General features: G+C 40.0%; 1 protein-coding gene across 2 annotated transcripts; it reads left to right on the top strand.

The window, feature by feature from the left end:
- The first annotated feature begins 1,040 nt into the window (after nt 1–1,040).
- Nucleotides 1,041–24,872, top strand: sptlc3 (serine palmitoyltransferase, long chain base subunit 3). Of its 2 annotated transcripts, XM_020597784.1 has the most exons (13): nt 1,041–1,244; nt 1,325–1,421; nt 3,818–4,009; nt 7,307–7,461; nt 8,207–8,355; nt 12,024–12,148; nt 13,308–13,401; nt 15,827–15,932; nt 17,190–17,409; nt 19,850–19,976; nt 21,790–21,925; nt 23,743–23,872; nt 23,958–24,872. In XM_020597784.1, the coding sequence occupies exons 2-13, from the start codon at nt 1,329–1,331 to the stop codon at nt 24,069–24,071; spliced, it is 1,641 nt and encodes a 546-aa protein (XP_020453440.1). In that variant the 5' UTR covers nt 1,041–1,244; nt 1,325–1,328; the 3' UTR covers nt 24,072–24,872. The 2 variants fall into 2 exon arrangements, with proteins under 2 accessions (XP_020453440.1, XP_020453431.1); XM_020597775.1 differs by having other exon boundaries at nt 1,041–1,421.
- Nucleotides 24,873–26,147: the final 1,275 nt, after the last annotated feature.

Raw genomic sequence — 26,147 nt, 5'->3', positions numbered from 1 at the left:
TGCTTAAAGAAGTAATCAGAAGCATAATCTATACAGTGAGAATGAGTTCAAGCCCCTGCGTTAGGAAGCATTCACTTTCCTGAGTAGTCCTTGAGCCAAATACTGACACCCTTTCAGTTCCAGATGTAGCTGAGCCTGACCTCTGACCTGTGTATGCAGAAAGACAAGTTCAGTGTCAAGAAAGCGACCATATAACATCATAATAGTGTATAGCTGAGTCTTCAAGAATTTTGTCAAATTAGATAAATATATCATTGAATTCATTTCTTTCCAAGTTCTATAATCTGAAAGTCAGAGCATAAGATAAAACAATGTGTAATGTAACTGTGAGGAGTATTATTATTATGATTATTGCATTGCTGATGGTGCAGTTTGATGTGTACTGCCAATTTGTCACCACTGAACTGACCATACTGAAAGATAAGATAAGGCCTCATTAAACGGCATGCGCAACCAAATCACAGGTGCAATAGGTTGTCTACACTCTTCAACCCTTCGACATTAGATGAACAAGTATCACTATGATGTTTTTAATCTAAATAAATGTGCAAATACAGTGTAAACCTATGCAATTACCTGCATATTATTAACAAAATTTACTTTAAGTATCAAAGGTAAAACTGGTGCTTCAAAGCACTGTCATTACTTAACCTGACTGTTGATACTGATACATTTCTAGGTATATTTGGCTGAGACGTAGCTATTTTAACTATATGATGCACTGTCTCGGAGTTGTAGAGCAATGCAAAGTGAATAAAAGTATCTAATGATGGTAGTGGAGCTAAAAGTAAAATATTTGCTTGCAAACTATGGTGGAGAAATAAAGCAAATTAGCATTAAATGGAAACACCCAAGAGTAAATAACTCTTAAGTACAACAGGCTGCATAAGTAAATGTACTTTCCACTCACTGGAAAGAAATATACTTTAACAAATTAAACCGGAAAAGACAAAATAAAATATTTAAAGACCGAAACATACTGTAGTTTAAAAACTACGTCCAGGTCCCTTCTTCTATTAGTATTAGTATTTTCAGCATACTATGACCTGGATGACAGAATTTGCACGGACATGCTGTGAGGGGCGTTTCACGGTGTTCTTAAGTTTCATTTTAGGAAAAGAAGAGGAAGTTGGCGTGTTTACACGATTGAAACAGTGAGATAACTGAAGTACGATTGTTGTAGAGGAACGAGATGTTTAGACAACAATCCGTGGGAGGCTGAACCGAAGCGACAGGAGCAGGAAGTCAGTTTGTTCAGATCAGTAAAGCTAACCGGTTCTAGCTGACAGTCAAACTGAGGGGAATCTCGCTGTTGTGCTTTCAGGAACATGGCCAGAACTGCTGCTAACGGAAGCTTAAAAACGCACTTGAACCAGAATGGACTGAAACTGGAGGATGTGAATAAAACTCACAAGAGAGAGGTATGGCTGCCTGTCATCTGCAGGATTCATTTAGACGAAGGCACTGTATGTTTGTGCGCGCTTGTTTTTAAGGGTCAACAAGTCAGATTTAACGTTTTTCCTGACTTTGTTTGTTTGTTTGTGAGGCTTCCTACCTGAAACTTCTGTGTGACGTCGTTAAACTTTGTAACCCATTAAAGACCTACTGAATATAAACGGCTACAAACTACATCAATGCTGTGTTTACTATCAGAGGTCATATGCACGTACACATAAACATGTTTTGTAAAATCTATCACGTTTGTGACGTCGTTCATTTTACTAAGTATTGCTCATAGTTACTGCATGAGTTCAGCAATCAGAATTATCAGGCTACAGTTCACAAAGAAAATAAACAAAAGCACCGGACAACTGCACTCTGCTCACGTAGCCAGCCTGGAGGTATAAAAACCTGCTTTGGAATAAGGAAGAATTTCAGGGCGGGTTCCTCGGTTCACTTATTGCTATTGATATTGTTCACTCTGGAGGAGCTGGTTCTCTAGACTCATCATGGTGCGTTACCTGTAGCTAGGTGGTTTGACTTTGAAAATTAGGTTGTAGTTTGAGCTAAGGTTGGCAAACCGCCATTCTCATTTACTAGATTTCATACAGTTTCAAAACCCACAGAATTACGTTAAACAACGCTTACTGCTACATTAAAATATTTGACATCTCTGCTGCAAATTGGCAATCATCCTACCACCACAACTGAAACTCTTTTCTAAAGGAATTGATGTTGATTTGATTTAATTTTGATTTATTTATTCTTTCAAGCATGTAAAAACAGTTTATATATCAGCACACATAATTATACACATATCCAACAAATGCTAATCCAATATCAATTTGCTTATACCTAGTACATGCTTGAATGGAGTAGGAAGAAGTCAGACTTATCTAGTCCTACCCCATGACATCATCTTACAAACACATAAAAGCAACTTGGTTGTTTACTCTTTCTTTCTCCAGACTCACTTTAGCATTTCCTCCACAGGCCCTGGGCCGTCCTGCTGCCACTGAGAATATGTAACTGTTCTGGTGGTTTCTAGTCAACAGGACAACCTTCACTTGGGCCCATGTCTGTGAGATTATTGGACTTTGATTTGATTTGATTTAGATTTGATTTATTCTTTCAAGCATGTAAAGACAGTTGATATGTCAACACACATAATTTTACACATATCCAACAAATGCTTGTTCCTGGCTTTATAAATAAACACAGAAGTCTTATATCCCACTAAATCAAAACATTGTAACAATTTAGACTGTATGAAAGCTCCATTGGTGAGATCCCTATATCCCATCTTATGCACAATTCTTATCGCTCTTTTTTGTAATATATACAATAGTTGAAGTGAGCTTTTGTATGTATTTCCCCAGTTTTCAACACCATACTCTAAGTACGGTAAAATCAATGAAGAATACAAAATGCGTAGTGCTTTCCCGTCCAAAATATATCTCACCCTTGCCAATATCGATATGTTTTTTGCTATTTTGTGCTGAATATATCTGATATGAGATTTCCAGGAGAATTTATCATCAACTATGACACCTAGAAATTTAATTTCTTTCTACTCGTTCTATATTAGCTCCCCCAATTTTCAGTTGAAGTTCATTGTCTAGTCTACGATTCCCAAATACCATAAATTTAGTTTTATCCAAATTCAGAGATAGTATATTACTATCACACCATTTCTTTATCTTCTCAAGTTCCTGTGAAACCCTGTTATGTTAGTTGTATTGTTATATTATTATTCATATTTCAGGTTCATATTTATAAAGAATATATACATGCATTTACATATTCATATAATTTATATATGGATAGAAACTTTTCATATTTTTCCAGCATGTTCAGGTAATTTTTTTGCTTCCTAGCTGCCATCTTTGGTTACTTGAAAAATAGTTACAAATATTCACCCATTATGCAGTGGTAACAATATTTTCTTAAATCACTTTGTAAACTGTGAAATATTTTCATATCAGCACATCATTAAATGAGGAGATTTTATGTTTCCAAAAAGCCATTTGTGACCCCTGTCCAGATATCTCACATACTGTAAAAGCAATAAGAGGCACAGACTGGGGCTACTAGAAATCAGCTGTTGAATAGTAAAGGCATTTTTATGACAAATACTTTAATAGCTTTTATTTAGTGTAACATTACCTTGAGTAGTCTTCTGGGGTGTATTACTTAAGTGTTAAAAATATAAATAATGGACCACTAGGCCACTGTCTGTCTCCTTTTTATCCAGGTACATTGGTGTATTAACTGCAACTCTTCATTTGAAAATGAGCCACTAATAATTCAAATTGTATTGTTTTTTCTTGTCTCATCTGCATTGTAAGACAGCTTATGTGGGCCTTTTGTTGTATAGAAAAATGGCCCAGGGACTGGTGTTGCCTCCAGGCAGTACAAGCAAGAGTCCTTTGAACAGGCGCCCATGTACGTAGCTGTGATGACATACCTGGGCTATGGGATTGTCACCCTTTTTGGCTACCTCAGAGATTTCCTCAGAGCTGTGGAATTAGAGAGGTGCCATGTTGCCCAGGAAAAAGAAGAACAGAAGGTAGGTCAAACACGCGATCAACACAAACATAAGCACACAGATAGTTGGTATAGAGGCACATGTTTTGGATGACAACACATTTTCTCCCCTAATTATTTCAATTTTTGCTATAAGGCTCTCCCTCTGCCTTCTCCCTCCATGTTCTTCTGCATTTTAATGTTGCCATGGATGAGACAGCACACCACAGAGAATTTCTGTTGAAAACCTAATTAAATCTCTAAGGATTTTAGTTCTTCCGTTGTTACTGTGCTTTACATGCTAGATAAGACTTGACACTACACTACGAGAACCACAGTTTTACCAAAGATTTGATTTCTTAAATCCAAAAACTACAGTTAAGACAGTTAGATTCACATTAGTTAATGATTTGTTCTGTTCATATTAAACAAATCTATGACCTTTAAAACACAAATGCTGTGTCAATGTTTTGTCGTTAAATTGGTAAGGCAGTACTGTAGCTTCATAGGTAAAGAGGATAAAATGGACTCTAGGGGGAATAATCAGTTTATCCCCTGTGTTTGACAAAGGTCACTTAATTGTCTTAAGGGTCAAAAATGACCCGTGGCCATTCTAACAGCAGGAAAAAAAACCCTAAATGATTTTTTCAACTTGAAATTTGATGACTTTTCCTAAAATGACCCAACATTAGAAAAAAAAAAAAGAATTATTTTCATGAGGGCCTTGCACACCTAGGGTACAAAGATTGTCTTAGAGGTCAGTTTTGACCCACCAGCTATAAAACCATTTATACAACACAAAAACTACAGATACATCACAGACACACACTGGCACACACACGATTCCTCATTTTCAGATGAAGAAGAAATCCCCCAAGCTGACAAAGAAACCTTTTTTGTCAAAGAACAGCAAAATATCATGGTCTTCTATCATATGGCAACCTGGGCAGGATGGCAGCAAATGTCATGAAGATGACCCCAGGGCCAACATGAGATGCTGTTTCCCATGCCCAGGACATCATTTCAACACTTATAATGTTCTTTACACCAGCCATAAAAAAAATCATCCTGGAAATGACCAAACTTTGTGGTTTCCAGAAATATGGAGACAAGTGGAAAATCGTGGATGAGACTGACCTGCGTGCCTACATAGAGTTGCTAATCCAAGCAGGTGTGTATAGGTCCCGAGGTGAGGCTACATCTAGTCTCTGGGATGCAGAGAGTGGAAGAGCGATTTTCCGTGCCACAATGTCAATGAAGGTCTTTCACACTTTTTCAAGAATCTTACGGTTTGATAACCGTAAGTCAAGACCTGCAAGACGAGTGGCAGACAAACTGGCTGCCATAAGAGAGGTCTGGGAGAAGTGGGTGCAGCACCTGCTGTACCTCTACAACCCCTAGCCCTGAAGTGACAGTGGATGAACAATTGGTTCCAGTCAGAGGTAAATTTTTATTTTCATATCTGTAATGTAAATTATCTTCAATGTTGATTATCTTTTGCCAGCAGGTCGTTGTCCTTTATGACAATATATGCCCAGCAAGCCAGCAAAGTATGGCATCAAAATATGGGTGGCCTGTGATGCACAATCCAGCTATGCTTGTACAAGTGTACACAGAGAAGCTGACTAGTGGAGGCCCAGAGAAGAATCGGGGGATGCGGCTTGTACTTGATGTGACAGATGAACTGAGGGGTCACAATGTCACGTGTGAAAATTTCTTCACGTCTTATAAACTTTGCCAGCAGCTACTGAGGAGAAAGATCACTGTGGTTGGCACAGTCAGAAAGAACAAGCCTGAGCTGCCCCCTGCACTACTTGCAACAAGGGGGAGAGAGGCCGTCTCTTCAAAGTTGACTTCACCCCCACCACCACTCTAGTTTCTTGCCTCCCAATGAAGCACAAGAATGTGGTCCTCCTGAGCACACTGCACCAAACAGCAGAGCTCAGTGATTGTGAGGGAAAGAAGCCAGCTATCACTCTGGACTACAACCACAACAAAGGAGGTGTGGACAACATGGACAAGGTGATTGGAACTTACAGCTGCAGGAGGATGACTGCACACTGGCCCTCGGCCATCTTCTATAACATCATTGATGTGTCCTCATACAACGCCCTTGTGATTTGGAGCCAGCTGTTCTTGGAACAGCTGGGAAAGTCACTCGGAAATTCAAAGAAGAGAGTGTCTCCCTCACACAGCAGCCTCTTCAGCACTTGTGAAAGCTGTTCAGAGTGCTGAATCTTCTTCTGTTTCACGTGAGGTTGCAGCTGGGGCAGGCAAGAGCAGGAGATGCCAATGCTGTGCCCCCCAAAAAGGACTGTAAAACAAAAACCATGTGTCTCATGTGTAAAAATATATCTGCAAAGTCCATGCTCACCCCCTATCCTACTGTCACGTATAAATTAGGAGTGTGTTGTCAAAAGGTTGGTCGATATTGTGGTTGTATTTATATTCAAGCCTTTGTTATTATAGTTACATATCTGCAAAGTCCATGCTCACCCCCTGTCCTACTGTCACGTATTAATTAGGTGTGTGTTGTCAAAATGTTGGTCAATATTGTGGTTGTATTTATATTCAGGCCTTTGTTATTATAGTTATTGTTTGCCTGCTTGTTTCCTTTCAATAAAATGCATTCAGAGCTCTTTTCTGTTGCTTTAACTTTTATGAACTTTATACACCTATGCAGGTACCTTTAGCAGTAGAAAAAAATAAACATACTTTAGTAAAAAACAAGTGGTGCCCACTGATTAAATATTGATGGAATACTGCACACTGAGGAGGGAAAACCTAGACATTCACAGAGTTTGTGATGAATGATGAGGTTGTTTCTTCATGCAAAATAGACTTGAAGATTAAAATTACGTTTAGCTGCTTTATTTTAGAGGTTCACTAAAGGCAGGTCATTTTTGACCCTTAGGACAAGGGGAGTATACAGAATTCCAAGACCACACAAGTTAAACGTGGTGGCTTCATTGGATGAGGCATGCAGCTAATGAAGGCAAAGGCTAGTCTTGGTAAATAGTGTTAGGGGATCAATGTACGTATTGTTTCTAAAACAGTACATGTAAAGACTACAGTGCTGTAGATCTGACTTTCTTCTCTTGCTTCATAATTACAAAAGTCACTGTGCCTTGATGAAAAGCTGGGTACAGTACTGGACAATAATGCGTGTATAAGACATCTCAGGATGTTTTTACGATGCTTGGGTATCTTTCAGAGGGACCAATGTGATCACAATTTGAGTTGCCACCTTTCCTGCTCTTATTGTTCCTCCATCCTGTGGCATCCTGTTACTGGAAGTTGATGTTGTGAAGTTGATGAAAAATGTTCTCTCTGCCTTCAGGATTTTGTACCGCTTTATCAAGATTTTGAGAACTTCTACACTCGAAATCTGTACATGAGGGTAAGAGACAACTGGAACCGCCCTATATGCAGCCTGCCAGGACCTGTGTTTGACCTGATGGAGAGGGTGTCTGATGACTACAACTGGACATTCAGGTACTGTGATCCAGTCATCTATGACAGACATACTGTAGACGAGACATAATATAGGCTCATAATCATACAGTTCTGGCTTAAGATAAGCCAGTAGTATTTTTAACACAATCATCTTTCTTCTGGGACTGGAAACTAGACAACTGTAGCTCCTCTGCTATGGGCTAATGGGGAAAATAGAAACTAAAGCATGTTTGTCATCAGCAAGGATATTCAGGCTTGACTTTTAGGACCACAGTTGAGATTCTTATGTAATGCACAGCAGGTACAGCAAACATAATAGGAACATGAACCGATCCACGGGGAGAGAGCATGACATTTTAAATTGGGAAAGAATGGTAAGCATGGATTACATGTTAAAGAAGGTTCTATGTGACTGGAAAAACTAGAAATGGGGCAGTCAACTAGTCTTTTGTGGTGAACCTTGTTGAAAAAGTAGAGATGCGAATGGGTTTTGAAGTGGTTCACAGGTTAACACGAACAGTGAGAAGTAGGTCAGTTAATGAAAATGGAGAAGCTCCCCTAAAATACATTTAAAAACGTGATAACTGACCATGTGAACTTCTGCGATGCTTACCTGAAGGTGATATATTGCAAGAAATTACACTCAGTTTATAATTGCACTTCTCATGAACAGAATTGCACAGAAAAAGTAACAGGTTTATGATATTTACATTATTAAAATTTAATTAAATGTTGATTAAAAAATTAAACGGCTAATTGATTCCTAATGTTTACACGATTGCAGGTTAACTGGGAGGACAATACACAATGTCATCAATACGGGCTCTTACAACTACCTTGGTTTTGCTGAGAACAGCGCTGATTTCCTGAAAACTGTGGCAGATGTAACGTGCCAATATGGGGTTGGAGTTTGCAGCACAAGGCAGGAAATAGGTAAGGTTGTGGTTAAAGTTCAGTTGTACCAATAACCAAAAAAAGTGTGGCACTTCTTCTTTTAGTTTCAGCCTGGGCAGCCTTTTTGTCACGAGGAAGAAAAAAAATCCCACTTCATAAATCAAGTTAAAAGAGATGTTGGGGGTATACAGTGCAGATATCTTACGCACACCTCTATTGCAAAAGTCTGTCAGATCCTGATGACATTATCAAGTTCCAAACTACAAATAAAATTCTGTCTCCCTCATCACATTATTTATCTTCTTTTTTGTGAATTATACTGGCCCCTTGTTTAATTATCTTTCAGTGATTGCAGTGTTGTATGAATTATTCAACCTTTGTGAAATGATGTATCATTTGGGCATACACTGAGATCATTAGGCACGGGGTAATGATAAAGTGGAATGTAACATTATGAAACACCCTGGACTTTAAGTGGGCTGAAAAAGAATATGTTGTACTGATGGAAGTGTTTGAACAGCAAGGATCAGAAAGAATGGTCTGTAGCTTCAGATGGATTTTGAATGGTGCTTCCTCCTCTGAACTTCAACCCATTCCCGATGGACTTTAAGTAGCTGTGTGTGCTATGATCGCATGTTCCAGCATAGCAGTGTTATAGCAGTGAAATCTGGTTATTTGCCACACACTGTGTGTTTACTGGTGAATACATGAACTGAACAGGCCACACTGTCGCTTTTATCTCTTAGTGATAAGAGATAAACATACTTTAGTAAAAAACAAGTGGTGTCCACTGATGCCCACTGATTAAATATTGATGAAAATCTGCACACTGAAATACCCCCCCCACACACACACACACACACACACATACACATACTTCACACTATATATTATTCATTTATGTGATTTATTTATATTTATTTCTCCTTCAAATGTGGACTGTTTTTCACTGGGCCTTTAATCTGCATTTCAGCTCGGTCACTGAAATGGTTAAGGAATAACAAGGATTTCTCTCATGAGATCTTATTAAACATCAATTTTTAAAGACCCCTGGGTCTCTGTAGTAAAAGTGATGCCATGGTCAATAGTGTTTTAGTTCAAATGCAGAGATTTGTAGTGGCAACGCACAGAGTTGAGTTGAAAAGCTGCAAAATAAATGCAAAGTGTTAGGAGTCCTTGACCAGTATGCAGCACAGACCCGCAAGCTGATGTTTCGGCACTGCATAATTTGCCTTCTTCAGAGCTGCATGAGTGCTGAAACGTCAGCTTATGGAATAAGGTCTGTGCTGCATAACCATCGAAGGGCAAGGGTTTTTGCTCATTTACTGCTCACAATTATTACAGCCTCTTGTGTACACCTCCCTACAGTTTTGAGCCACACATTATCATGCTGGGTTGAACTATACATTATAAGTCTGCTTCAGTTGAGTTGGGTTGTTGTTAAAAGTTACCAAAAAAGATCAATCATTCTCTCACAACCGCATTACTGTATTTACAGAGTGCAATTTCAGGTGCTGTTTTATTGAACAGGAATGAGCATGTGGACACAAAGTGCACTGAAAGCACACCCTCTGAATAAACACACGTCAAACATTCATGGATTTGTATTAATGTTTAGATCGCTGTTGCCACTTTTGCTACACTTAACATTCAGCTAATTGGGTGATATCTATTCATAGGAATGATGAATGATGTTGTGCATTCAAATGTGTGACAGTTTTACCAAGAAATGTTAAGTGTAGCTACTGAGAACACTGTAGTGAATATTTTAGTCTAATACTAGTACCTCGTAGTAATTATAAACATGATAGGATTGTGAGGTTGGAAAGTAGTCTTTACCACATTTAACAGGATGCATAGGACAGTGTAAGTATCTTTTTATTTCAGCCTACTAAAGTACAGCAAGTGAGTGAGTGAGAATAAATAAGAGCTCTCTTCCTGTACCTCATCCAGTCCTGTGAGGTCATTATATCAATAAGACGGCAGGGCATAACTGTGAAGCCACTGCTAAGTAAATGTTCTGTAAAGATGGTAAATGTCAGTGTAGTCTAAATAAAAAAGCTGCACATGCCAGCAGGGGCTGTGAGCCTGAGTGACTGAGGAAATGATTGAATTGATTTGACTTGGCTCAAGGCCTGATGCAAAGCATCAGATGGGAATCACCATAAAGACAGAGCTGCTTTACTACATTATGGTTTTATATACATCACTCAAATCCCATTTTGCAGTCCTTCCTAAAACACTCGGCCTGTTCTCAGTGGCTACTCACTGTTATTGATTGAACTCATATCTTATAGTATATTTTTAACATATATATGCATAACATTGTCCAGAGCCAGCAGAAATAAAATAGAGTATAGGACCCCACCCACCCCCAGTATGGACAGTTCATACCCCTACCCTCTGGTCGGAGGCTCAGAAGTGTGAAATGCAGGACCTCAAGACTGAAAAACGCTTTCTTTCCGACTGCCATCAGACTCGTAAACAGCTGACTCAGGATCTACCTCATGTAATTCCATCTGTACTGTTTACATACTCATTTTGCACATGCATATTTGCACACTCACTGCTGAATGTTTGCACTTCACAGCTCCCACGTAGCATATATTCTCTCTACATTATATAGTGTTCTTGTTGTATTTTTATTGTGGTTCTTTCACCTGTGCTTTAAAGTGCCTTAGATTTGTGTTACTGTCTATTTAGATTTGTGTTATTGCTCATCTACTTTATATTTCACTTGTATTTTGTGGCATTCATGTGGACGGCAAAGTAAGAATTTCATTGTACAGGGAAACACGTTTCCTAACTGTGCATATGACAGATAAACACTTTGACCTTTGCCTTGACTGTTGTTATGGTCCCGCAGAGGTCAGCTGTAGTGCAGGTAAAAAAAACAACAAGAGGAGAACAAAGAAGCTAACAAGGCTAACTTCAGGCTAGCAGGATTACACCACATTCAACAGTTCTCCAGACACATGCTCACAAACCAGCTCTATATGCTGCACTCCGCACTCCACACCACACCCCAGGGCAAAGTCCTCTCTCTTCAGGCTCAGGAAACTGCTACCTTTTTACGAGTCCAGCTGGCAATTGAATCCTCCAGGTTTAAACCGACCAGTGAAGGCCACCATGTGAGAGCAGGAAAGAATAGATCATGGAGGGGAGGAGAAGAAAAAACAGTGGCCCCTACCCAGCATGTAACAACTACATGAACCATTTGCTGCCTACCTCTCTGCATGTCACAATCAGCCAAAAGAGCAATACAAAAACAAGCCCAGAATTACCTGATAGCAGATTATGAATTACAATATAAATGAACTCTGGTCCCTACCGGTCACATGGTGTTCTAATCAAATGCCTCAGTCCCAAAATGGGCTGCAGAACCAGAATTTACAGGGCCTGCCTTGATATTACCTGTGATGAAAAAGGGTAGTTGAACTGTAAAACTAGCACATCTTCAATTTTTATAAATTCCTTCAAATCCCCAAAGACTGAGAGGCCCTTATACTGTGTGTCCTGGTAATCCAGGCTTTTGCCTTTGGGTCTCTTGCTTTATATCAGAAGTCATTCATCTCTGTCAAAACATGTGACATGATGACAAAGGCCAGCAAAGCCCAGGAGCTAAAAGACTACCAGAAAAAGCAGCAGGTGCAGTGATCTTATCAGGGTGAGTGATGAGTGATCCTTTTATGATTTCTCTCTTATAGGTAACCTGGGCATCCATGAAGAACTGGATAAACTTGTGGCCAATTTTCTTGGAGTAGAGTCCTCCATGACCTTTGGGATGGGTTTCGCCACCAACTCGATGAACATTCCAGCACTTGTTGGCAAGGTTTATGACTATACACACTAGATGCCAACTACTGTATCAGAGAATCCTGTTGTAAATAGGTGTAATTTTCACAACGTAGCAGAAATCAATCTGATTAGCCTAGCTTTTGTCCCTTGCTTGCATATGGCCTAAATTAATGAGTAAGAGTCAACTAAACTCAGCTGCAAACAATTCCTGATCCATGCCTGTTAATTAAAATCATTATTAAACATCACAGTAGCCAGAAGGATGAGGTTCTGAGCATACATAGCTGCTTTTTGACACATAGACAAGGAAGGGCACATTTTGTTAAGAGCACCACTCAAGGGGATGATTACCCATACTCTGGCCTGTCGGCACACCAGCCTGGGTTACCATGGGCAACACACAGCATGAATAACTATGATTGGACTGAACGGGAGGAAAGGGAAGTTGATGGTATCAGTGATGAAAATGGGGTCATTTATGCAGCTCAAGAGGTCTAGCAGTCCCTTCTGCTGTAGCCCCCACAGCAACCCTACAGGGCTGGGGGTCAACCCTCACTGCCAACTCTGTCCCACAGGGACAGGCTGTGCCAGGACAGGTCTTGCTGTGCAGGCTCAGCTACATTAGAGTGATAGCTGCTGGTAGACCAGGGACAAGGCCAGTTGAACCTCAGGCAAAACTAAGGGTATCTGTCACTGAGACAGTGTTAGTATACCCTCTGCAAGGGTTTGTTCAAAGTAATAAAGTCAGATGCTTAGAGCTCACAATGGCTGATTTCATGTGTATGCAAATTTTTATGCAGTATGAAGAAACATATTTTCTATTACGAAAATTGATGTGTGTCTGTCAAAACTTCATCAGACATGGCAGAAGTGAAAAATGACAGTGCAGACAACCATTATCATACACTCAGAACTTAGACACATATACACATATAGGGGGTCATGATCAATAATGGATGGAGGTGGGGCCAAATTAATGGACTGACAAATTATTGGCCAAGTATAAACTACTAAATCCAAAACACTATTGTACATTATCTATGCAGATTTCAGCATCTTATCAATAATAGTAGTACTACTAAAGAGTCACTGTAATGTATAAAGAAGAATGTTGTGGAGTTTTGATTTCACAAATGCAGGAGCATGCGATTCAGCTATTACCCTGCAACTCTTCTCTCTCTGCCTTTTTTCAGGGTTGCTTGATATTGAGTGATGAGCTCAATCACACATCTCTCATCTTAGGGGCCAGACTGTCAGGAGCGACCATCCGAGTGTTCAAACACAACAGTAAGTCCAGACATTATTTATGTCATTTGAACATGAGTCATAGCGTTTTTACCTGACAAAAATACAATACAGAGAATTTTTAAAGTTATAACTACTATTGTTTCTATGTGGTGCTATATGCTCATTGTTCCTCCCCTGTACCCCCAGAGCATCAAACACTGTGTTTTTTTTGTCCTGAAGATATTTGTTGCTGAAGTCTGGATTTCTGTCTGTACAGCCACAGTGAATACTAGAGCTCAGATTTTCCAGTTTTTCTTCTGTTCATTCTGAAACTGTTGCTGCTGTGAGAAACACATCACAGTCTGTGCGGTACAGGATTTGCCTTAGGAAAGACCTACTTAACATTCCGTGTTCAGAGCAGCAAATGTAAAAGCTTTAATGAAATGGGTTCAGTTTACAGTCATGACTGTTTTATCCAGCAGCAAAACAGAAAGTTAATTTATATGAAAATGTCGTCTTACTTCAACAATCTGTTCTCTCTTATATTGTCATATTACATATTGTCAATGCAGTAGATGATAAAGGAGAATTATTAAGCATGAATGATACAACATTCATGGTGCTTGCATTGGAAACATCCCCTGCTCTTTCAGGAGCAAATGAGCCAGTCCTCTGGCAGAAAATGTGTCCTGACAGGTACAACCACTGTTAGTTAGGGGTCCTCCAAGCAGATTCCAGATGCTCATCTAAAGGCAAAGAGCCCTCAGGCACCTAAGTAGTTGACTCCTCCCTGTCTCTAGACCTCCAGCACCAGATACTTGTACACACATATATTGGTACAAAGCTAACATTTACTAGGGTTAAACCAGTCAACCTAGCCACTTAAATATATAATGATATTTGCAGCAATATGTATTGGTGCAACATGTGATCTCTTGCTCATGATGTTTGAAATGTTTAAGGTTTTAAAAGGCCTGGTTTTAACAGAGATTGAATTTCATACCAGAGAGAATATGATCTGATTTGTCCAGTGTAGCATCGTCACACATTTGAACTACTTGAAATAGTCATCAGATCAGAAATGTATTTACTAGAAGGTTTGGTTATTAAACTTCTAGTACTTGTGCACCCTGAAGGTCAGTGTAGAGATAATTCCATTTTATGGACGACTATCCTCCTCATCACAGTCATATACAGTAGTAGCTCAGATCAGGCTGTAGCCTGTTTTAAATCAGCGCTTCACTGTGAAGTAATCTTTTCTTCATTCTTGTCTGTGAAAACATCAAGTCACTGTGGATTCCTCTTTCACTGTCTGGTTTCCTAAATGCAGACATTGCTAACATTAAATGTATTCTGCTCTGTTGAGCTTCAGTAAGAGTATCTTGTGTTGAGGTAGCAGTATCAATCATCTCTGACAGATTATTAGCTATGACAGGTTTACTTGCTGCTGAGCTGGAACTGATTGGGCTGCAGTCAGGTGTTAATAATGCTCCTTATTAACCACTTCTATTCAATACTGCCATCTGCTGGTGTGCAGCATTAACAACCTTGCCTGTAGCTGTAAGAAACTCCAAATGGTACTGGGAAATGATGTTGCTGAAGCCAACATTTCAATCATGCAGACAGCACTGGGAAAACCTTTGCCAAACCCATATCTAGCTCAGTTAGTAATTCTCTCTGAGACAGACAGTGCAGATGTTCATTAGTGCAGAAGTACAGACAGCTGACAAATTATAGCAAAAACCTGAATAAATGAGTGGTGTTTTCCAGGATGACGGTGCCCCAACCACAGGGCATGAGGGGTCAATGAATGGTCTGATGAGAAGGAAAATGATGTGAATCATCTGCTATGGCCTCCACAGTTACCAGATCTCAACCCAGTTGAACACCTATGGGAGATTTTGGACCAATGTGTTAGACAGTGTCTCCATTATCAAAATGCCAGTGGAATTCAGAGACTTGTAGAGTCGATGCCAAGGTGCACTGAAGTTGTTCTGGTGGCCCAGCACCTTATGAGACACTTTATGTTGGCTTTTACCTTCCATTTGTCACCTGTCTGTATTTCCTGTGGAAGGTAGTTTGTGGAAGGTCAGATAAAGTAGTGCCTTGTATATTCTGTGAACTGCTGTGCCCTCTGGAAGTTATCGCTCTGCTTACTGTTTTGCCTTTAGTTGATTCTTGCTGCATTATGCATACTGTGTATGTTATAAACATAGAAAGTGTAATTGTATGGCATTTCATAGTACAAGCCTAAAGTACTATTTTAAATGGTTTTTTTATGTTATTGTGTGTTACATTTGTCTGTGTGTGTTTCCCACTTAATAGACTTAGAATTTCGTGTAGATTAGATTGTGACTGGGAATATTTGATTGATATTCTTGCCTGCTTTTCCACTGTCTCTCACTCTCGTGTGTGTGTGTGTGTGTGTGTGTGTGTGTGTGTGCGTGCGTGCGTGTGTGCGTGCGTGTGCGTGTGTCTCTTTCAGACATGCTCAGCCTGGAAAAGATGCTAAGGGAGGCAGTTTGCTCAGGGCAGCCTCGGACCCACAGGCCCTGGAGGAAGATCCTCATCATGGTAGAAGGCATATATAGGTTGGTCATCCTTAAGATTCTTAACAGAACACAAGGGTTAAACAATCCACACACACTAAAGTATAGTCGCTCTAGACACATATCTTGGATCATCTGAGCTGCTGTATCAATCTTTTTGAGTATGGGCTTCTAGTTGGCTTTAGCACAGCTAGACTTGGGTACAAATCTTCATTTGTAGCCTGGGGAGAGCTTTCACTTTGTGTTTAGTCGTCCCTGTAATGGTTTCCTTTTCAATCGCTTCCCTCTCTACCCTTGAATAATAGATAGTGTGTGTATGGTTGAGTACTGTTTGATTACTGGACAGAGGAGAAAGGTATTGTGTGTGTCTCTCCTGGCAGTGAGCTATCCTGAGCCTTAGTGACCCTCTCCATCTGCTCATTAGCTCAGAATCAAGGCCAAATGGAGCCACAGAGATTGACTTGGATACACCCCCAGCTCCAACTGTTTATCACAGCCATTTTATTTTCTGTTTTCTTCCCTGTTTTTCCTTTACATGTCAGCCCCTCTGAACTAAAACACATCATATTCATTGCGCTGTTATTTTTTCTTCAACACATTAATTCACATTCAATCAGCTGTAAAGTGTATTTAATTGTTTTATGACAATCCTCTCATCAAAAAAAGGCAGAAAACCTTGAACATGGCCATGAGTTTGGTATAAATAGTGATTAGTTCCGCAACAATTCTGGTAATTTGAGAGACAGCTAAATTGCACATTATCAGACTGCTTTTATCAGGCTATAATGTCTAGTGTCAGGCTCAGACATAAGAGAGAAATGCTGTCTCTGAAAGAACCAATGCTCTGTCGCCTCCTGATAACATCAAAAGGCTCGGACAGAAAGTAAGCATGCTTTAGCTAAATCCTGGGTCTGCTTTTAATGTCCGTGGACCTGGTGAAATCCTTTCTTATGTCATTTGGGCTTCAGAGGTTCTCAGCAACAGCAAGGAGAGCAGGTCTGGGATTGTTCCATTCCTCGGCCATTTACTCACTCACACTGTCTATTTGTAGCCTTAAAAGGCTTGTATCGAGGATGAGTGAAAGAGGCCAGCAGAAAGATTCTTGGAAGATTGTGACATGTCAAATTATGTAATATGCATTTACAGATGTACAGATGCTCTGCAGTGGATAACGTAAGGTCAGGGTCAGATTCTTTTCCTTTTAAACTTAATCGCTTAAAGAGTTTGGTTTATAATGGATGAAATGTGTGTGCCTTTGTTGTTCCTTTTATGACTTTTTGTATGATTCTATATCTTTAGCATGGAGGGCTCAGTGGTGCGACTGTCTGAGATCATTGCCCTAAAGAAGAAGTATAAAGCATATCTGTACCTGGATGAGGCCCACAGTATCGGAGCAGTGGGGCCATCAGGGCGGGGAGTGACCGAGCTGTTTGATGTGGACCCAGCAGATGTGGACGTGATGATGGGCACCTTTACCAAGAGCTTTGGGGCTGCTGGAGGTTATATTGCAGGAAAAAAGGTTCAGTTTCAGGTTTCTCCTCTTTCATTTTATTATTTATGGACCATATCACATTTATGGACCATATGCAGGCTCAGAACTTTACTGTTTTTATCAGATATTTGACAGTATATAGTGGCAGAAAACATGAGGAAAGATGCAAGACAAGGGTATGTAAATAATGCATTTCAGCAAGGCAACTCAAAGTGCTTCACATAAAACAGGTTACAAGAGACTGACAAGGTGATATTTGAAAGAGGACATACTGTATAAGCAAGGGTTAAAAATAAAGTAGAATATTCAAATAAGCCAGAATTGAATTAAACTGATTAAATTGGAGAATAAAAATTACAGTGCACTGCAAAGTGTGAATGAACAGCCCCAAATTAAATTTAATAAAAGGCATAGACAAGAGTGAAGTTTTAAACCTTGATTTAAAGACCTGAGATTTGGAGCAGACCTCCAAGGATGAAGTGTGCTAAATGTCCTTAGCAGAATATTACTTGAGGAGTTGCAGCATCAACCACATTTTCTTTTTACCAAATAGCACACTGGAGCAACAGCCTGTCTCCTAACAGCACAACAGCTAATAGAAATGTGTTAATAAGTGTGTTGCTACATTTATTAACAAGTAAAATACCATCCATCATCACTGTTTTCATTTCCCTTCATATCAGCAGTTCACACATGTGAATGACTGAACTAGTAAACACTGCAGTAGACCTATCAGGCAGAAACTAGTTGGTTGCTATGCAAAATTAATCTTCCTAGACCCAACCAGGGTCAAAATAAATGTCAAAACTAACAGAGGAGCGGTTAATCATTTAGAAACAATTCTCATGGCCTTGGCTAAGTTGCCAGTCTTACATAATCAAATAACTGAGCAGACTTTGGGATACTTTACTGACATTGCTTTTACAGCCTCGCAATAATTTTCTGTACAATGTTAGCACAAGTGTCACCAAAGCAGGTTAAAACACATCGTGCACACTCCACCACACCCCACCTCTTTCGTAGCTCTCGTGTGTCCAACAAATGTTCCTCAGTCTGTGACTTTTTACTCTATTAAAAAGTACACTTTAGTACATAACCACACCACTTCTGCAGCAGTTGATTAGAAAGCAACAGAGGAAATGGGCATGTTGTTTGAATTAGATATTCAGAAAGGGACCCATCCTGCTGTTGCCTTATGTTGGCTCAGGCCTGCCCTGCCATAATAAGAAGGTAAAGCTGGCAGAGGGCCAGCCCCTTCTTGTGGCAGGCGTCGGAATTGCTCTCCAGATTTAACAGGATGACTTTTAACAAGCATGATAATGTTTGAAGTATGAACACTCTGCCTGGTTTGGCAGCTGGTTGTAGTAAACCCCTGAAGGAAACAGCCAGGAAAAGAGAGAGAAAGTCTTCATTTTGGACATATTTGTTGTGGTGGTGAAATCCCCCAAATCCTACGTTAAGTGGATTTGGGTTGACTGACAAAAGACTCTGCTGATGTGTTCTGGAAACCAGTCGTGGTATAGCTATTTTATGAGTGCGCCAAAAATAAATATCTCAATAAGTACCATATACTGTATGTACGAGAGCGTGTGTAGTTCTGGCACGACTGCTATTCTGTGGTGTTGTATCGTCGCATCAGTTTTGTGGCCACAGTGTGGCAGAGGACACACTCTGAGCTGTCAGTCCATGTCCCAAACAGGAGATGGATTTCAGGCATGTTCTCTTAACCAGTTTATCTTGGTCACACCAAAATCCAGCACGGCCCTAAAATGTTGAAAATCCCCTGCCTTAAACAAAAACAGATGTTAGGTTGGTTCGGGGTTCTTAGCCTTCATTTGAGCATTTCCCCTTAAATCCATTCACCTCATGTGTGTGAGGAAGCCACAGCAGTCACCCACTGGGCACAGATGGCTATGAGTGGAAACGGTGGCCAGACAGCATCTTCGGCTACATGTCGTCAGCCCGCGCCCGCTGACCACCGCACAGCCAGCAAACAGCAGCCTGTCACAGCTCCAGGCCTCACACACGCACACATGCTCTAGGGACCCATGACAATTTCAGCTTCCTGAAATTGTGCTTTTCTTTTGACAACCACCAGAATTAATCTCCTGCTGACATTTAGGAATAATGACCATGGCATATCTCATTTGAACTTTGGTTCTTTCTCAAATTAGTACGCCGGCTCCTCCTGAGTGGAGAGCAGAAAAGAAATTAGAGCTATTTTGCAGCCAATGCCAAGAGAGTCATAGTGACAGAGAAATGACTTGAGGTATTTTAATTGATTCTCAGGTGTAGACTATACACAGGCTCTCTCTAGTGGTGCTAAAATAAAAGTGCAGGGCCACCCATCTGTTACATAGAAGATCTTACATTAATATTTTATCTTTGTTCATTTCTTCTCAAAGTTTTAACAAACAGAAAACTGTAAACATACTGGATCTGTGTGACACTGTGTCCTATATTGCAGGAGCTGGTGGACTACCTGCGCAGTCATTCTCACAGCGCAGCATACGGCACGGCCATGTCCCCACCTGTCACTCAGCAGATCATACGTGCCATGAAGTGCATCATGGGAAATGACGGGACCACAGAGGGTGAGTGTCTGAGTACATCGGGTCTACATCCAGTGAATGTCACCTTCAATTTCAGGCTTATTATCCACATATTTGTCAAACTGTATTTTCTTTACAAATCTGTCTGGCTTATAACAGTTTTTATACTGTTATATAATTTTGTATGGAAACAATATTAAACCAGATCCAGAGGACAATACCAATGTTAACATTAGGAGTAAGTCCAAACCTGCAGGAAAAGATAAACAGCTGCTCTGTCAGAAAATGTGGTAGCAATTACAGGGATCTGCAGTGGTGGAGTTTGGGGTGGGGGTGGAGGGGTTGCAGTCCCTTAAGCACATGTGACCCTAACATGGTGGAAATCATTTTCATGTGTGTGTTGTGAAGAATGCTGTACCTCTGAAAAGTTTCTGCTCTAATGGCATGAGACACTAGGGCAGAGAAGTAGTCATTACCAGAGCAGCTGTGAGACTACTACAGCAATTCTTCTTGAGTTATTATAGTTCTGGTAGCAGCTGCAATAGAAGGAGTATTAGTGGGAGTAGTAGCGTCAGTACATGTAGTGGAGTGGCGGAGGTAGTAGTGGAAGTAAATGGCAGATAATTATATACTTCGCTCAGATCTACAGGGCTTAAGACAAAATAGGTAGACATGGTAAAATATAGAGTGCTGCGATGTGTTAACTGCTTCAACAACTAAAGCTCAGTGTCTCATGGTAGAGGTTATTGTAGTTTCATATGGAGGCGAGTAACTTTGTCATGTGGCTCTGAACCAGACATGCTTTGCATCTGATGTAGTTCAGTGAAATAGCTGTTGTGGAAAAATCAGTCTTGACCTGTCTGATATACAGGAGGAAACCCAACAAACATCAGCTCCAGCATCCATCAAAACACCATAAAAGCCCAAGAGACGTTAAACATTCTTTGCATACCCAGTGAGCCTAATGAATATTTATTTCTCTGTCCTTATCTGTCTCATTGATGTTGAATTTCGCACTTTAAAGTGAACTGGTGGCAACAGCTCTGACACAGGAAAAATCTGTGACAGACAGAAACATCCACACATTCTACTCATATGATTTCTGTGTCTGGCAGTAGAATTTTGTTTTACCTCTGTGCCCAATTTCTTAGCAGAAAGGAACAATTAACAAAATGGGGCCTGTGCCTTCTGGCAGATGCCTGAATGTTATGTTTTTTCCTCTCTCCCTGCTGAGATAAGGGGATTTAAAGTGCTCTCTTAGATCCTCCTGAAAGAACTGCCAATCTGTTCCCAGGTAATCAGAGGGAACTTCTGCTGTGTGTCTCAGTGTGTGACTTTGTTCTCTGTCAGTGGTCATACACTGCTTTCTCATAACATACTAATGCGCTGCTCCGACCATGGAGCAACCAAGCTCCCTAGCGATTCACATCATTAGAGAACACATTGGGTTAGAAGAGCAGATCACCTCTAGTGCCTTTGGTTTGTTTTCTACTGCGTTTATTGGAGATACATGTGATATTTAAATGTATTCAGTTTCAGTCATTGCTCCGCCCCAGTAGCAGTCCACAGTCACATATTTTGTGTGAAATCCATCACATCAAATTTGCAAACCCTCTGAACCATCTGCTGCAGCAGCTGAGCTGTAATCAGAGCAAGTTCATAGTGAAAGCTTGAATGGCCCAGATGGAGGTGCAGGACCCAGGATGAGATGCCACGGCACAGAAATCACCCCATATTAGCTACTGCTGACAGGTGATGTCCCTCCCTGCAGTGGACAGTGAATATATAGAGGAAAAGAGCAGTGAGATGGTGCTTTACTCATGAACATCTGGTGGCATCCTTCTTTTAATTGGAGGCATTAGACGGGTTCGCCAACTGGCAGAGAACATCAGATACTTCAGGGCCAGGCTGAAGGAGATGGGCTACATCATCTACGGCAGTGATGACTCACCTGTGGTTCCAGTCCTGCTCTACATGCCAGGAAAAGTGGCGTAAGTCCATTTAAACTCTCATTTTGCCTCTTTCAGGGTAAAGTCAGATCAACAGGATATGCATAGTCTACTCTAAATTAAATATTAACATCACTACATCTTGTAGTCACCAGCAATTTCAGGTCAGCTCACTATGTGTCATCTTTAAGTGATTTGGTTGACGGCCACATTACACGCTCCAAACTTTCCATGAATATGTAGTACTACATAGACTAGGTATGTGTAACCATGTTAAGAGACAGCACCATGTACTGCTTAGGTAAAAATGAGAATTCTTTGAGCCACTCGGTCATTATCAGATGGGAATAAAGTGTCTTTTTTAATTCATTAAATTAATATCCATCCAGTAACTGCCATAATCAGAAACTATTATTTCCTGCACCAACAGTAGCTTCTGATTTTACAAGGGCACTAATTCTGACTTTCACCGGTCTGATCTTTAAATATTATATGGAACACCAGTCACTACTAAAATATTTACAGTGTTGTTTTTTTAATTTTATGATTTGTCTGAGTTTTCAAGGTTCTTAGGATTTTAGTGCATATTAAAGTAATGGGTCTGTGGCTACACTACTACACTATATAAATTGTTCTATAAGAGTTTCCCTGGTCAGATCTATTAAACTGTATATGTCTGTGATGGATTGGCGACCTGTCCAGGGTGTACCCCGCCTTCGCCCGATTGCTGGCCAGGTATTGGCTCCGGCACCCCCCGTGACCCCGTTCAGGGACTAAGCGGTAGAAAATGACGTTAAGGTTTGAACACAAACACTTATTCACTGTTTGGCCTCAGTGATGTAAAACCCATCCATGATATTGTTGTTTCAACCTTTGTCTTGCTTTTCAGAAATGATTATAGGTTCAACCACACAATTAAGGGTTTGTAGGTGTGGCTGTTGCACCTGAGAGGGGTTGTGTTGCAATCTAACAACATTACAGATTAACGCAGGTTTTTACTTGAAATTTGTAAACAATCAAATGAATCGCTTTACGTGGGCTATAGCTTTTGTGTCTGCAGTCATTTGTACAGTGACCCTGAAGTGCAGAACACAATGACATTTCAGAAAACGCGACTGCAAAAGAAAAAAACACATCAATATTTCACAAAACTCAATGACAAAAGATAAAACTCAGTGACAAAAAGAGAAAACACAATGGCATTCAGATTACAGAAAAGGTAGGGACAACACTGTTTGCTCGTGATTGGAAAGAACCCTAGTCAATCAAGATCAGGGAAGTAAAGCCTCACAGATGCAACCAGTGAATGTTGATGCTACTGGGCTCATTTTAAACTGAGTTTGAAAGGATGGAAGAAGATAGGTAGCTTACTTATTTCTCAGTAAAGTACTATATGTGTGTCACATAAATCTACGTGTCCCCAAAAGGGTTCTGCATGGATTCCGAAGAAGCCGCTCTTTCCTGTCAGTCCCAGCTGCTCCTTTCAGGCTGTCTTCAGGGTGCACACGGTTTTTTTATCTTGATATATTTCCAAGAATGACATCATATTAATGTCCTTCACTGAAATGCCACTTACCTACTGTATGTTCTTTCATCCCGTGAAAATCATTAGACCAGTAGCATCATTATTCACAGATTTCATAGGTGTAGTGTTAACTTATCTTGATTGGTTTGGGTTCTGTCCAATCACAAGCAAACAGTGTTGTCCCTACCTCTTCTGTAATCTGAAATGTCAGTGTTTTCTCTTTTTGTCATTGATTTGTGAAATGTCATTGTGTTTTGTACTTCAGGGCCACCATATGTTTGTATTCTAGTAAATATAACAACTAACATCGCTCTCCTTTTGTTTTGCTGACAAGGGCTTTTGCTCGAGAAATGCTGGAGCGGAAAGTAGGCGTAGTGGTAGTCGGGTTTCCCGCCACGCCGATCGCAGAGGCCCGAGCTCGTTTCTGTCTGTCTGCATCACACACCAGAGAAATGCTGAACCAGGTACACTCATGGGCTTTGGAGAGTTTTTTTTCCACACAAATTAAACGTGAATAAAGAAGCTCTGATCATTTTCTTTTGTCCTCAGGTGCTGCACCATCTGAACGAGGTGGGAGACAATCTCTGTCTGAAGATCTCACAGCAGAAATATTCCTCACAGCCTGACCTCTATAATGAGGCAAACTTTGAGCCAGACAGCTGATATGACCTTTGACACTATCGCTTCACACTGTCAAAACTAAGTCTGAGTGTCCATGCTGCAGCAGAACCCATAAACACACAGTGTAGAATAACGCCCATGTCTCATTGCAGAGAAGACGCCAAATGTTTGGCAGCTGCTTTTTTTGGTTTATAAAACAGTGATTTAACAGAACCGTTATTTGTGCTTCTTCAGACTATATGCATTCTTAAAGTACTATTTTTCTGAATACATTTATTTGTGAATACATACTGTGTATGAAATGATTGCACAAGAATGGCTGTATTGGTCTCAAACTCAAGTATGGTGTAAAATATCTTTTTGTATTTGGCATTTTAATATTGAGAAATAATTTCAGTCTAGAAGTCTGATTCCTCTGCACTCATGTTTTTAAGCAGGTTTAAAATTTAAGATCAGAAGAGGCCGACTCTAGTTACACAGTTATTGTGTTTACTTATGTCTGTATTTAGATGTTGAAAACTTTTTATGGAATAATTTTTTACTTATAAATTGTTCTCAGCCACCATTTATTTAAAAAGAGCTGGTGGTGGTTATTATTACAGAGTGATGCACATTGTGTAAATTTATTTTCTTAACATGAAGTAGTAGTTGTAAGTAACGGAAAAAGCATTTGGAGTTGTACATTTTCTCCTCTGGAGTACAGTTGCATTGCTAAAATTTCGGGTTTTCAGGTTTTATCATTTCTTTCCAATAAATACAAACACCACGCACAAAGAACTTCCAGAATGTGTTTTGCAATAGGAATATTGATTAAATATCCAAATGACCAGGCTCTAAAAAGTCCTTCCCTGTGGATTTGTGTTCATTTTCTGGCACATGATTATTTACACTACTTACAGCTGAATTGACTGAGCAAATGATGATGAAAATGCCTTTATTGCATCCCATAGTAAACAGTTTTTACAAACATTTCCTCGGTATAACACAGCTTTCATCTCTAGAGAAAATAACAGCCCTCCTGTACTATAAATGACAGATCATACAGTTAAACCTCAATAATCCCTGCACAGTATTAAAAAATGTGTTTTAACTTGTTTTGTACTGGGAATGCTTGTAGACACCAAGTCTTAACAGCTTAGTCGCTGATGTTTTAAAGACCTGCTGTTCTCTTTCGCACACAAACTGTGTAACTGTTGCGAAGGTAAGCATTCAGAGTATGCAGCACCTGAGCCAACAAAAACCTGACCTAGCAATTAGCACTGAACTCTTAAATTCTCGTGGTATGGGGTAATCATTTGATTAACACAGGAAGGATTATAGATGGATGATAAACGTGTTTTCACAGAATGCCAGATTGGGTCCAGGGTTTATCTTCAGGGCGTTAATATGTTGGTGTGTTTTCCTCCATGTAAACAACATAGTGATAACATTTTACAAAATGGAATTAAAATACAATTTGCAATCTTTAGGAAAAACATGGTGGATAAAGAACAGACTTAGAAGGGGAAAAACTCCTTGACCCCAAAAGAGAGAAAACTGTTGAAATCTAGTGGCTCACTTAGTTCTGTAAATGAAAATTCACATCTTGCTTCTATAACAACAGATGATCTTGGAGGAGATGGGAAAAGGTGGCCTCAGATGTTGCACTGGGGTGCACTGACATCCTCACTATGTTTGTGTTTACTTTCATCTTCAGTCTATTTGTGGGTTTACAGTAAAAGACAGACGTGTATAATCTAAAAAGCTTGAATTCACTCTCAAACATAACTCAGTGTGTCACCGACATAGAACACTCAGATACTAAGCTCCACTGGGATTATGCAGAAAGGCAAACTCTAACTTGAGACTGAGACTTACTAGCCACATTTTTGTACAGTTGCACAGCAGAAAAAAATTAACCTCAAATTTGAGAATGGATTTCAGTTTGAAGAAACTTCTTTTTGCTGTAGACAATGTTCAACTTAACGTGTAGGTAAATGAATGAATTCTGTAGGACATATTTGTATGGTTCAGCTAATGGAAGTCTTGTGTATCCTTGTATAACAGAACTTGAAGTAAGTAAAATTGCTCTTTTTGTAAAGGAAAGCAGAAAGTTTTTGTCAGCAGATAAAAACTGAC

Source organism: Monopterus albus, unplaced genomic scaffold, assembly GCF_001952655.1.
Source record: "Monopterus albus unplaced genomic scaffold, M_albus_1.0 scaffold3.1, whole genome shotgun sequence".
Lineage (NCBI taxonomy): Eukaryota > Metazoa > Chordata > Actinopteri > Synbranchiformes > Synbranchidae > Monopterus > Monopterus albus.
This window is presented reverse-complemented; position numbering and strand designations above follow the sequence as displayed.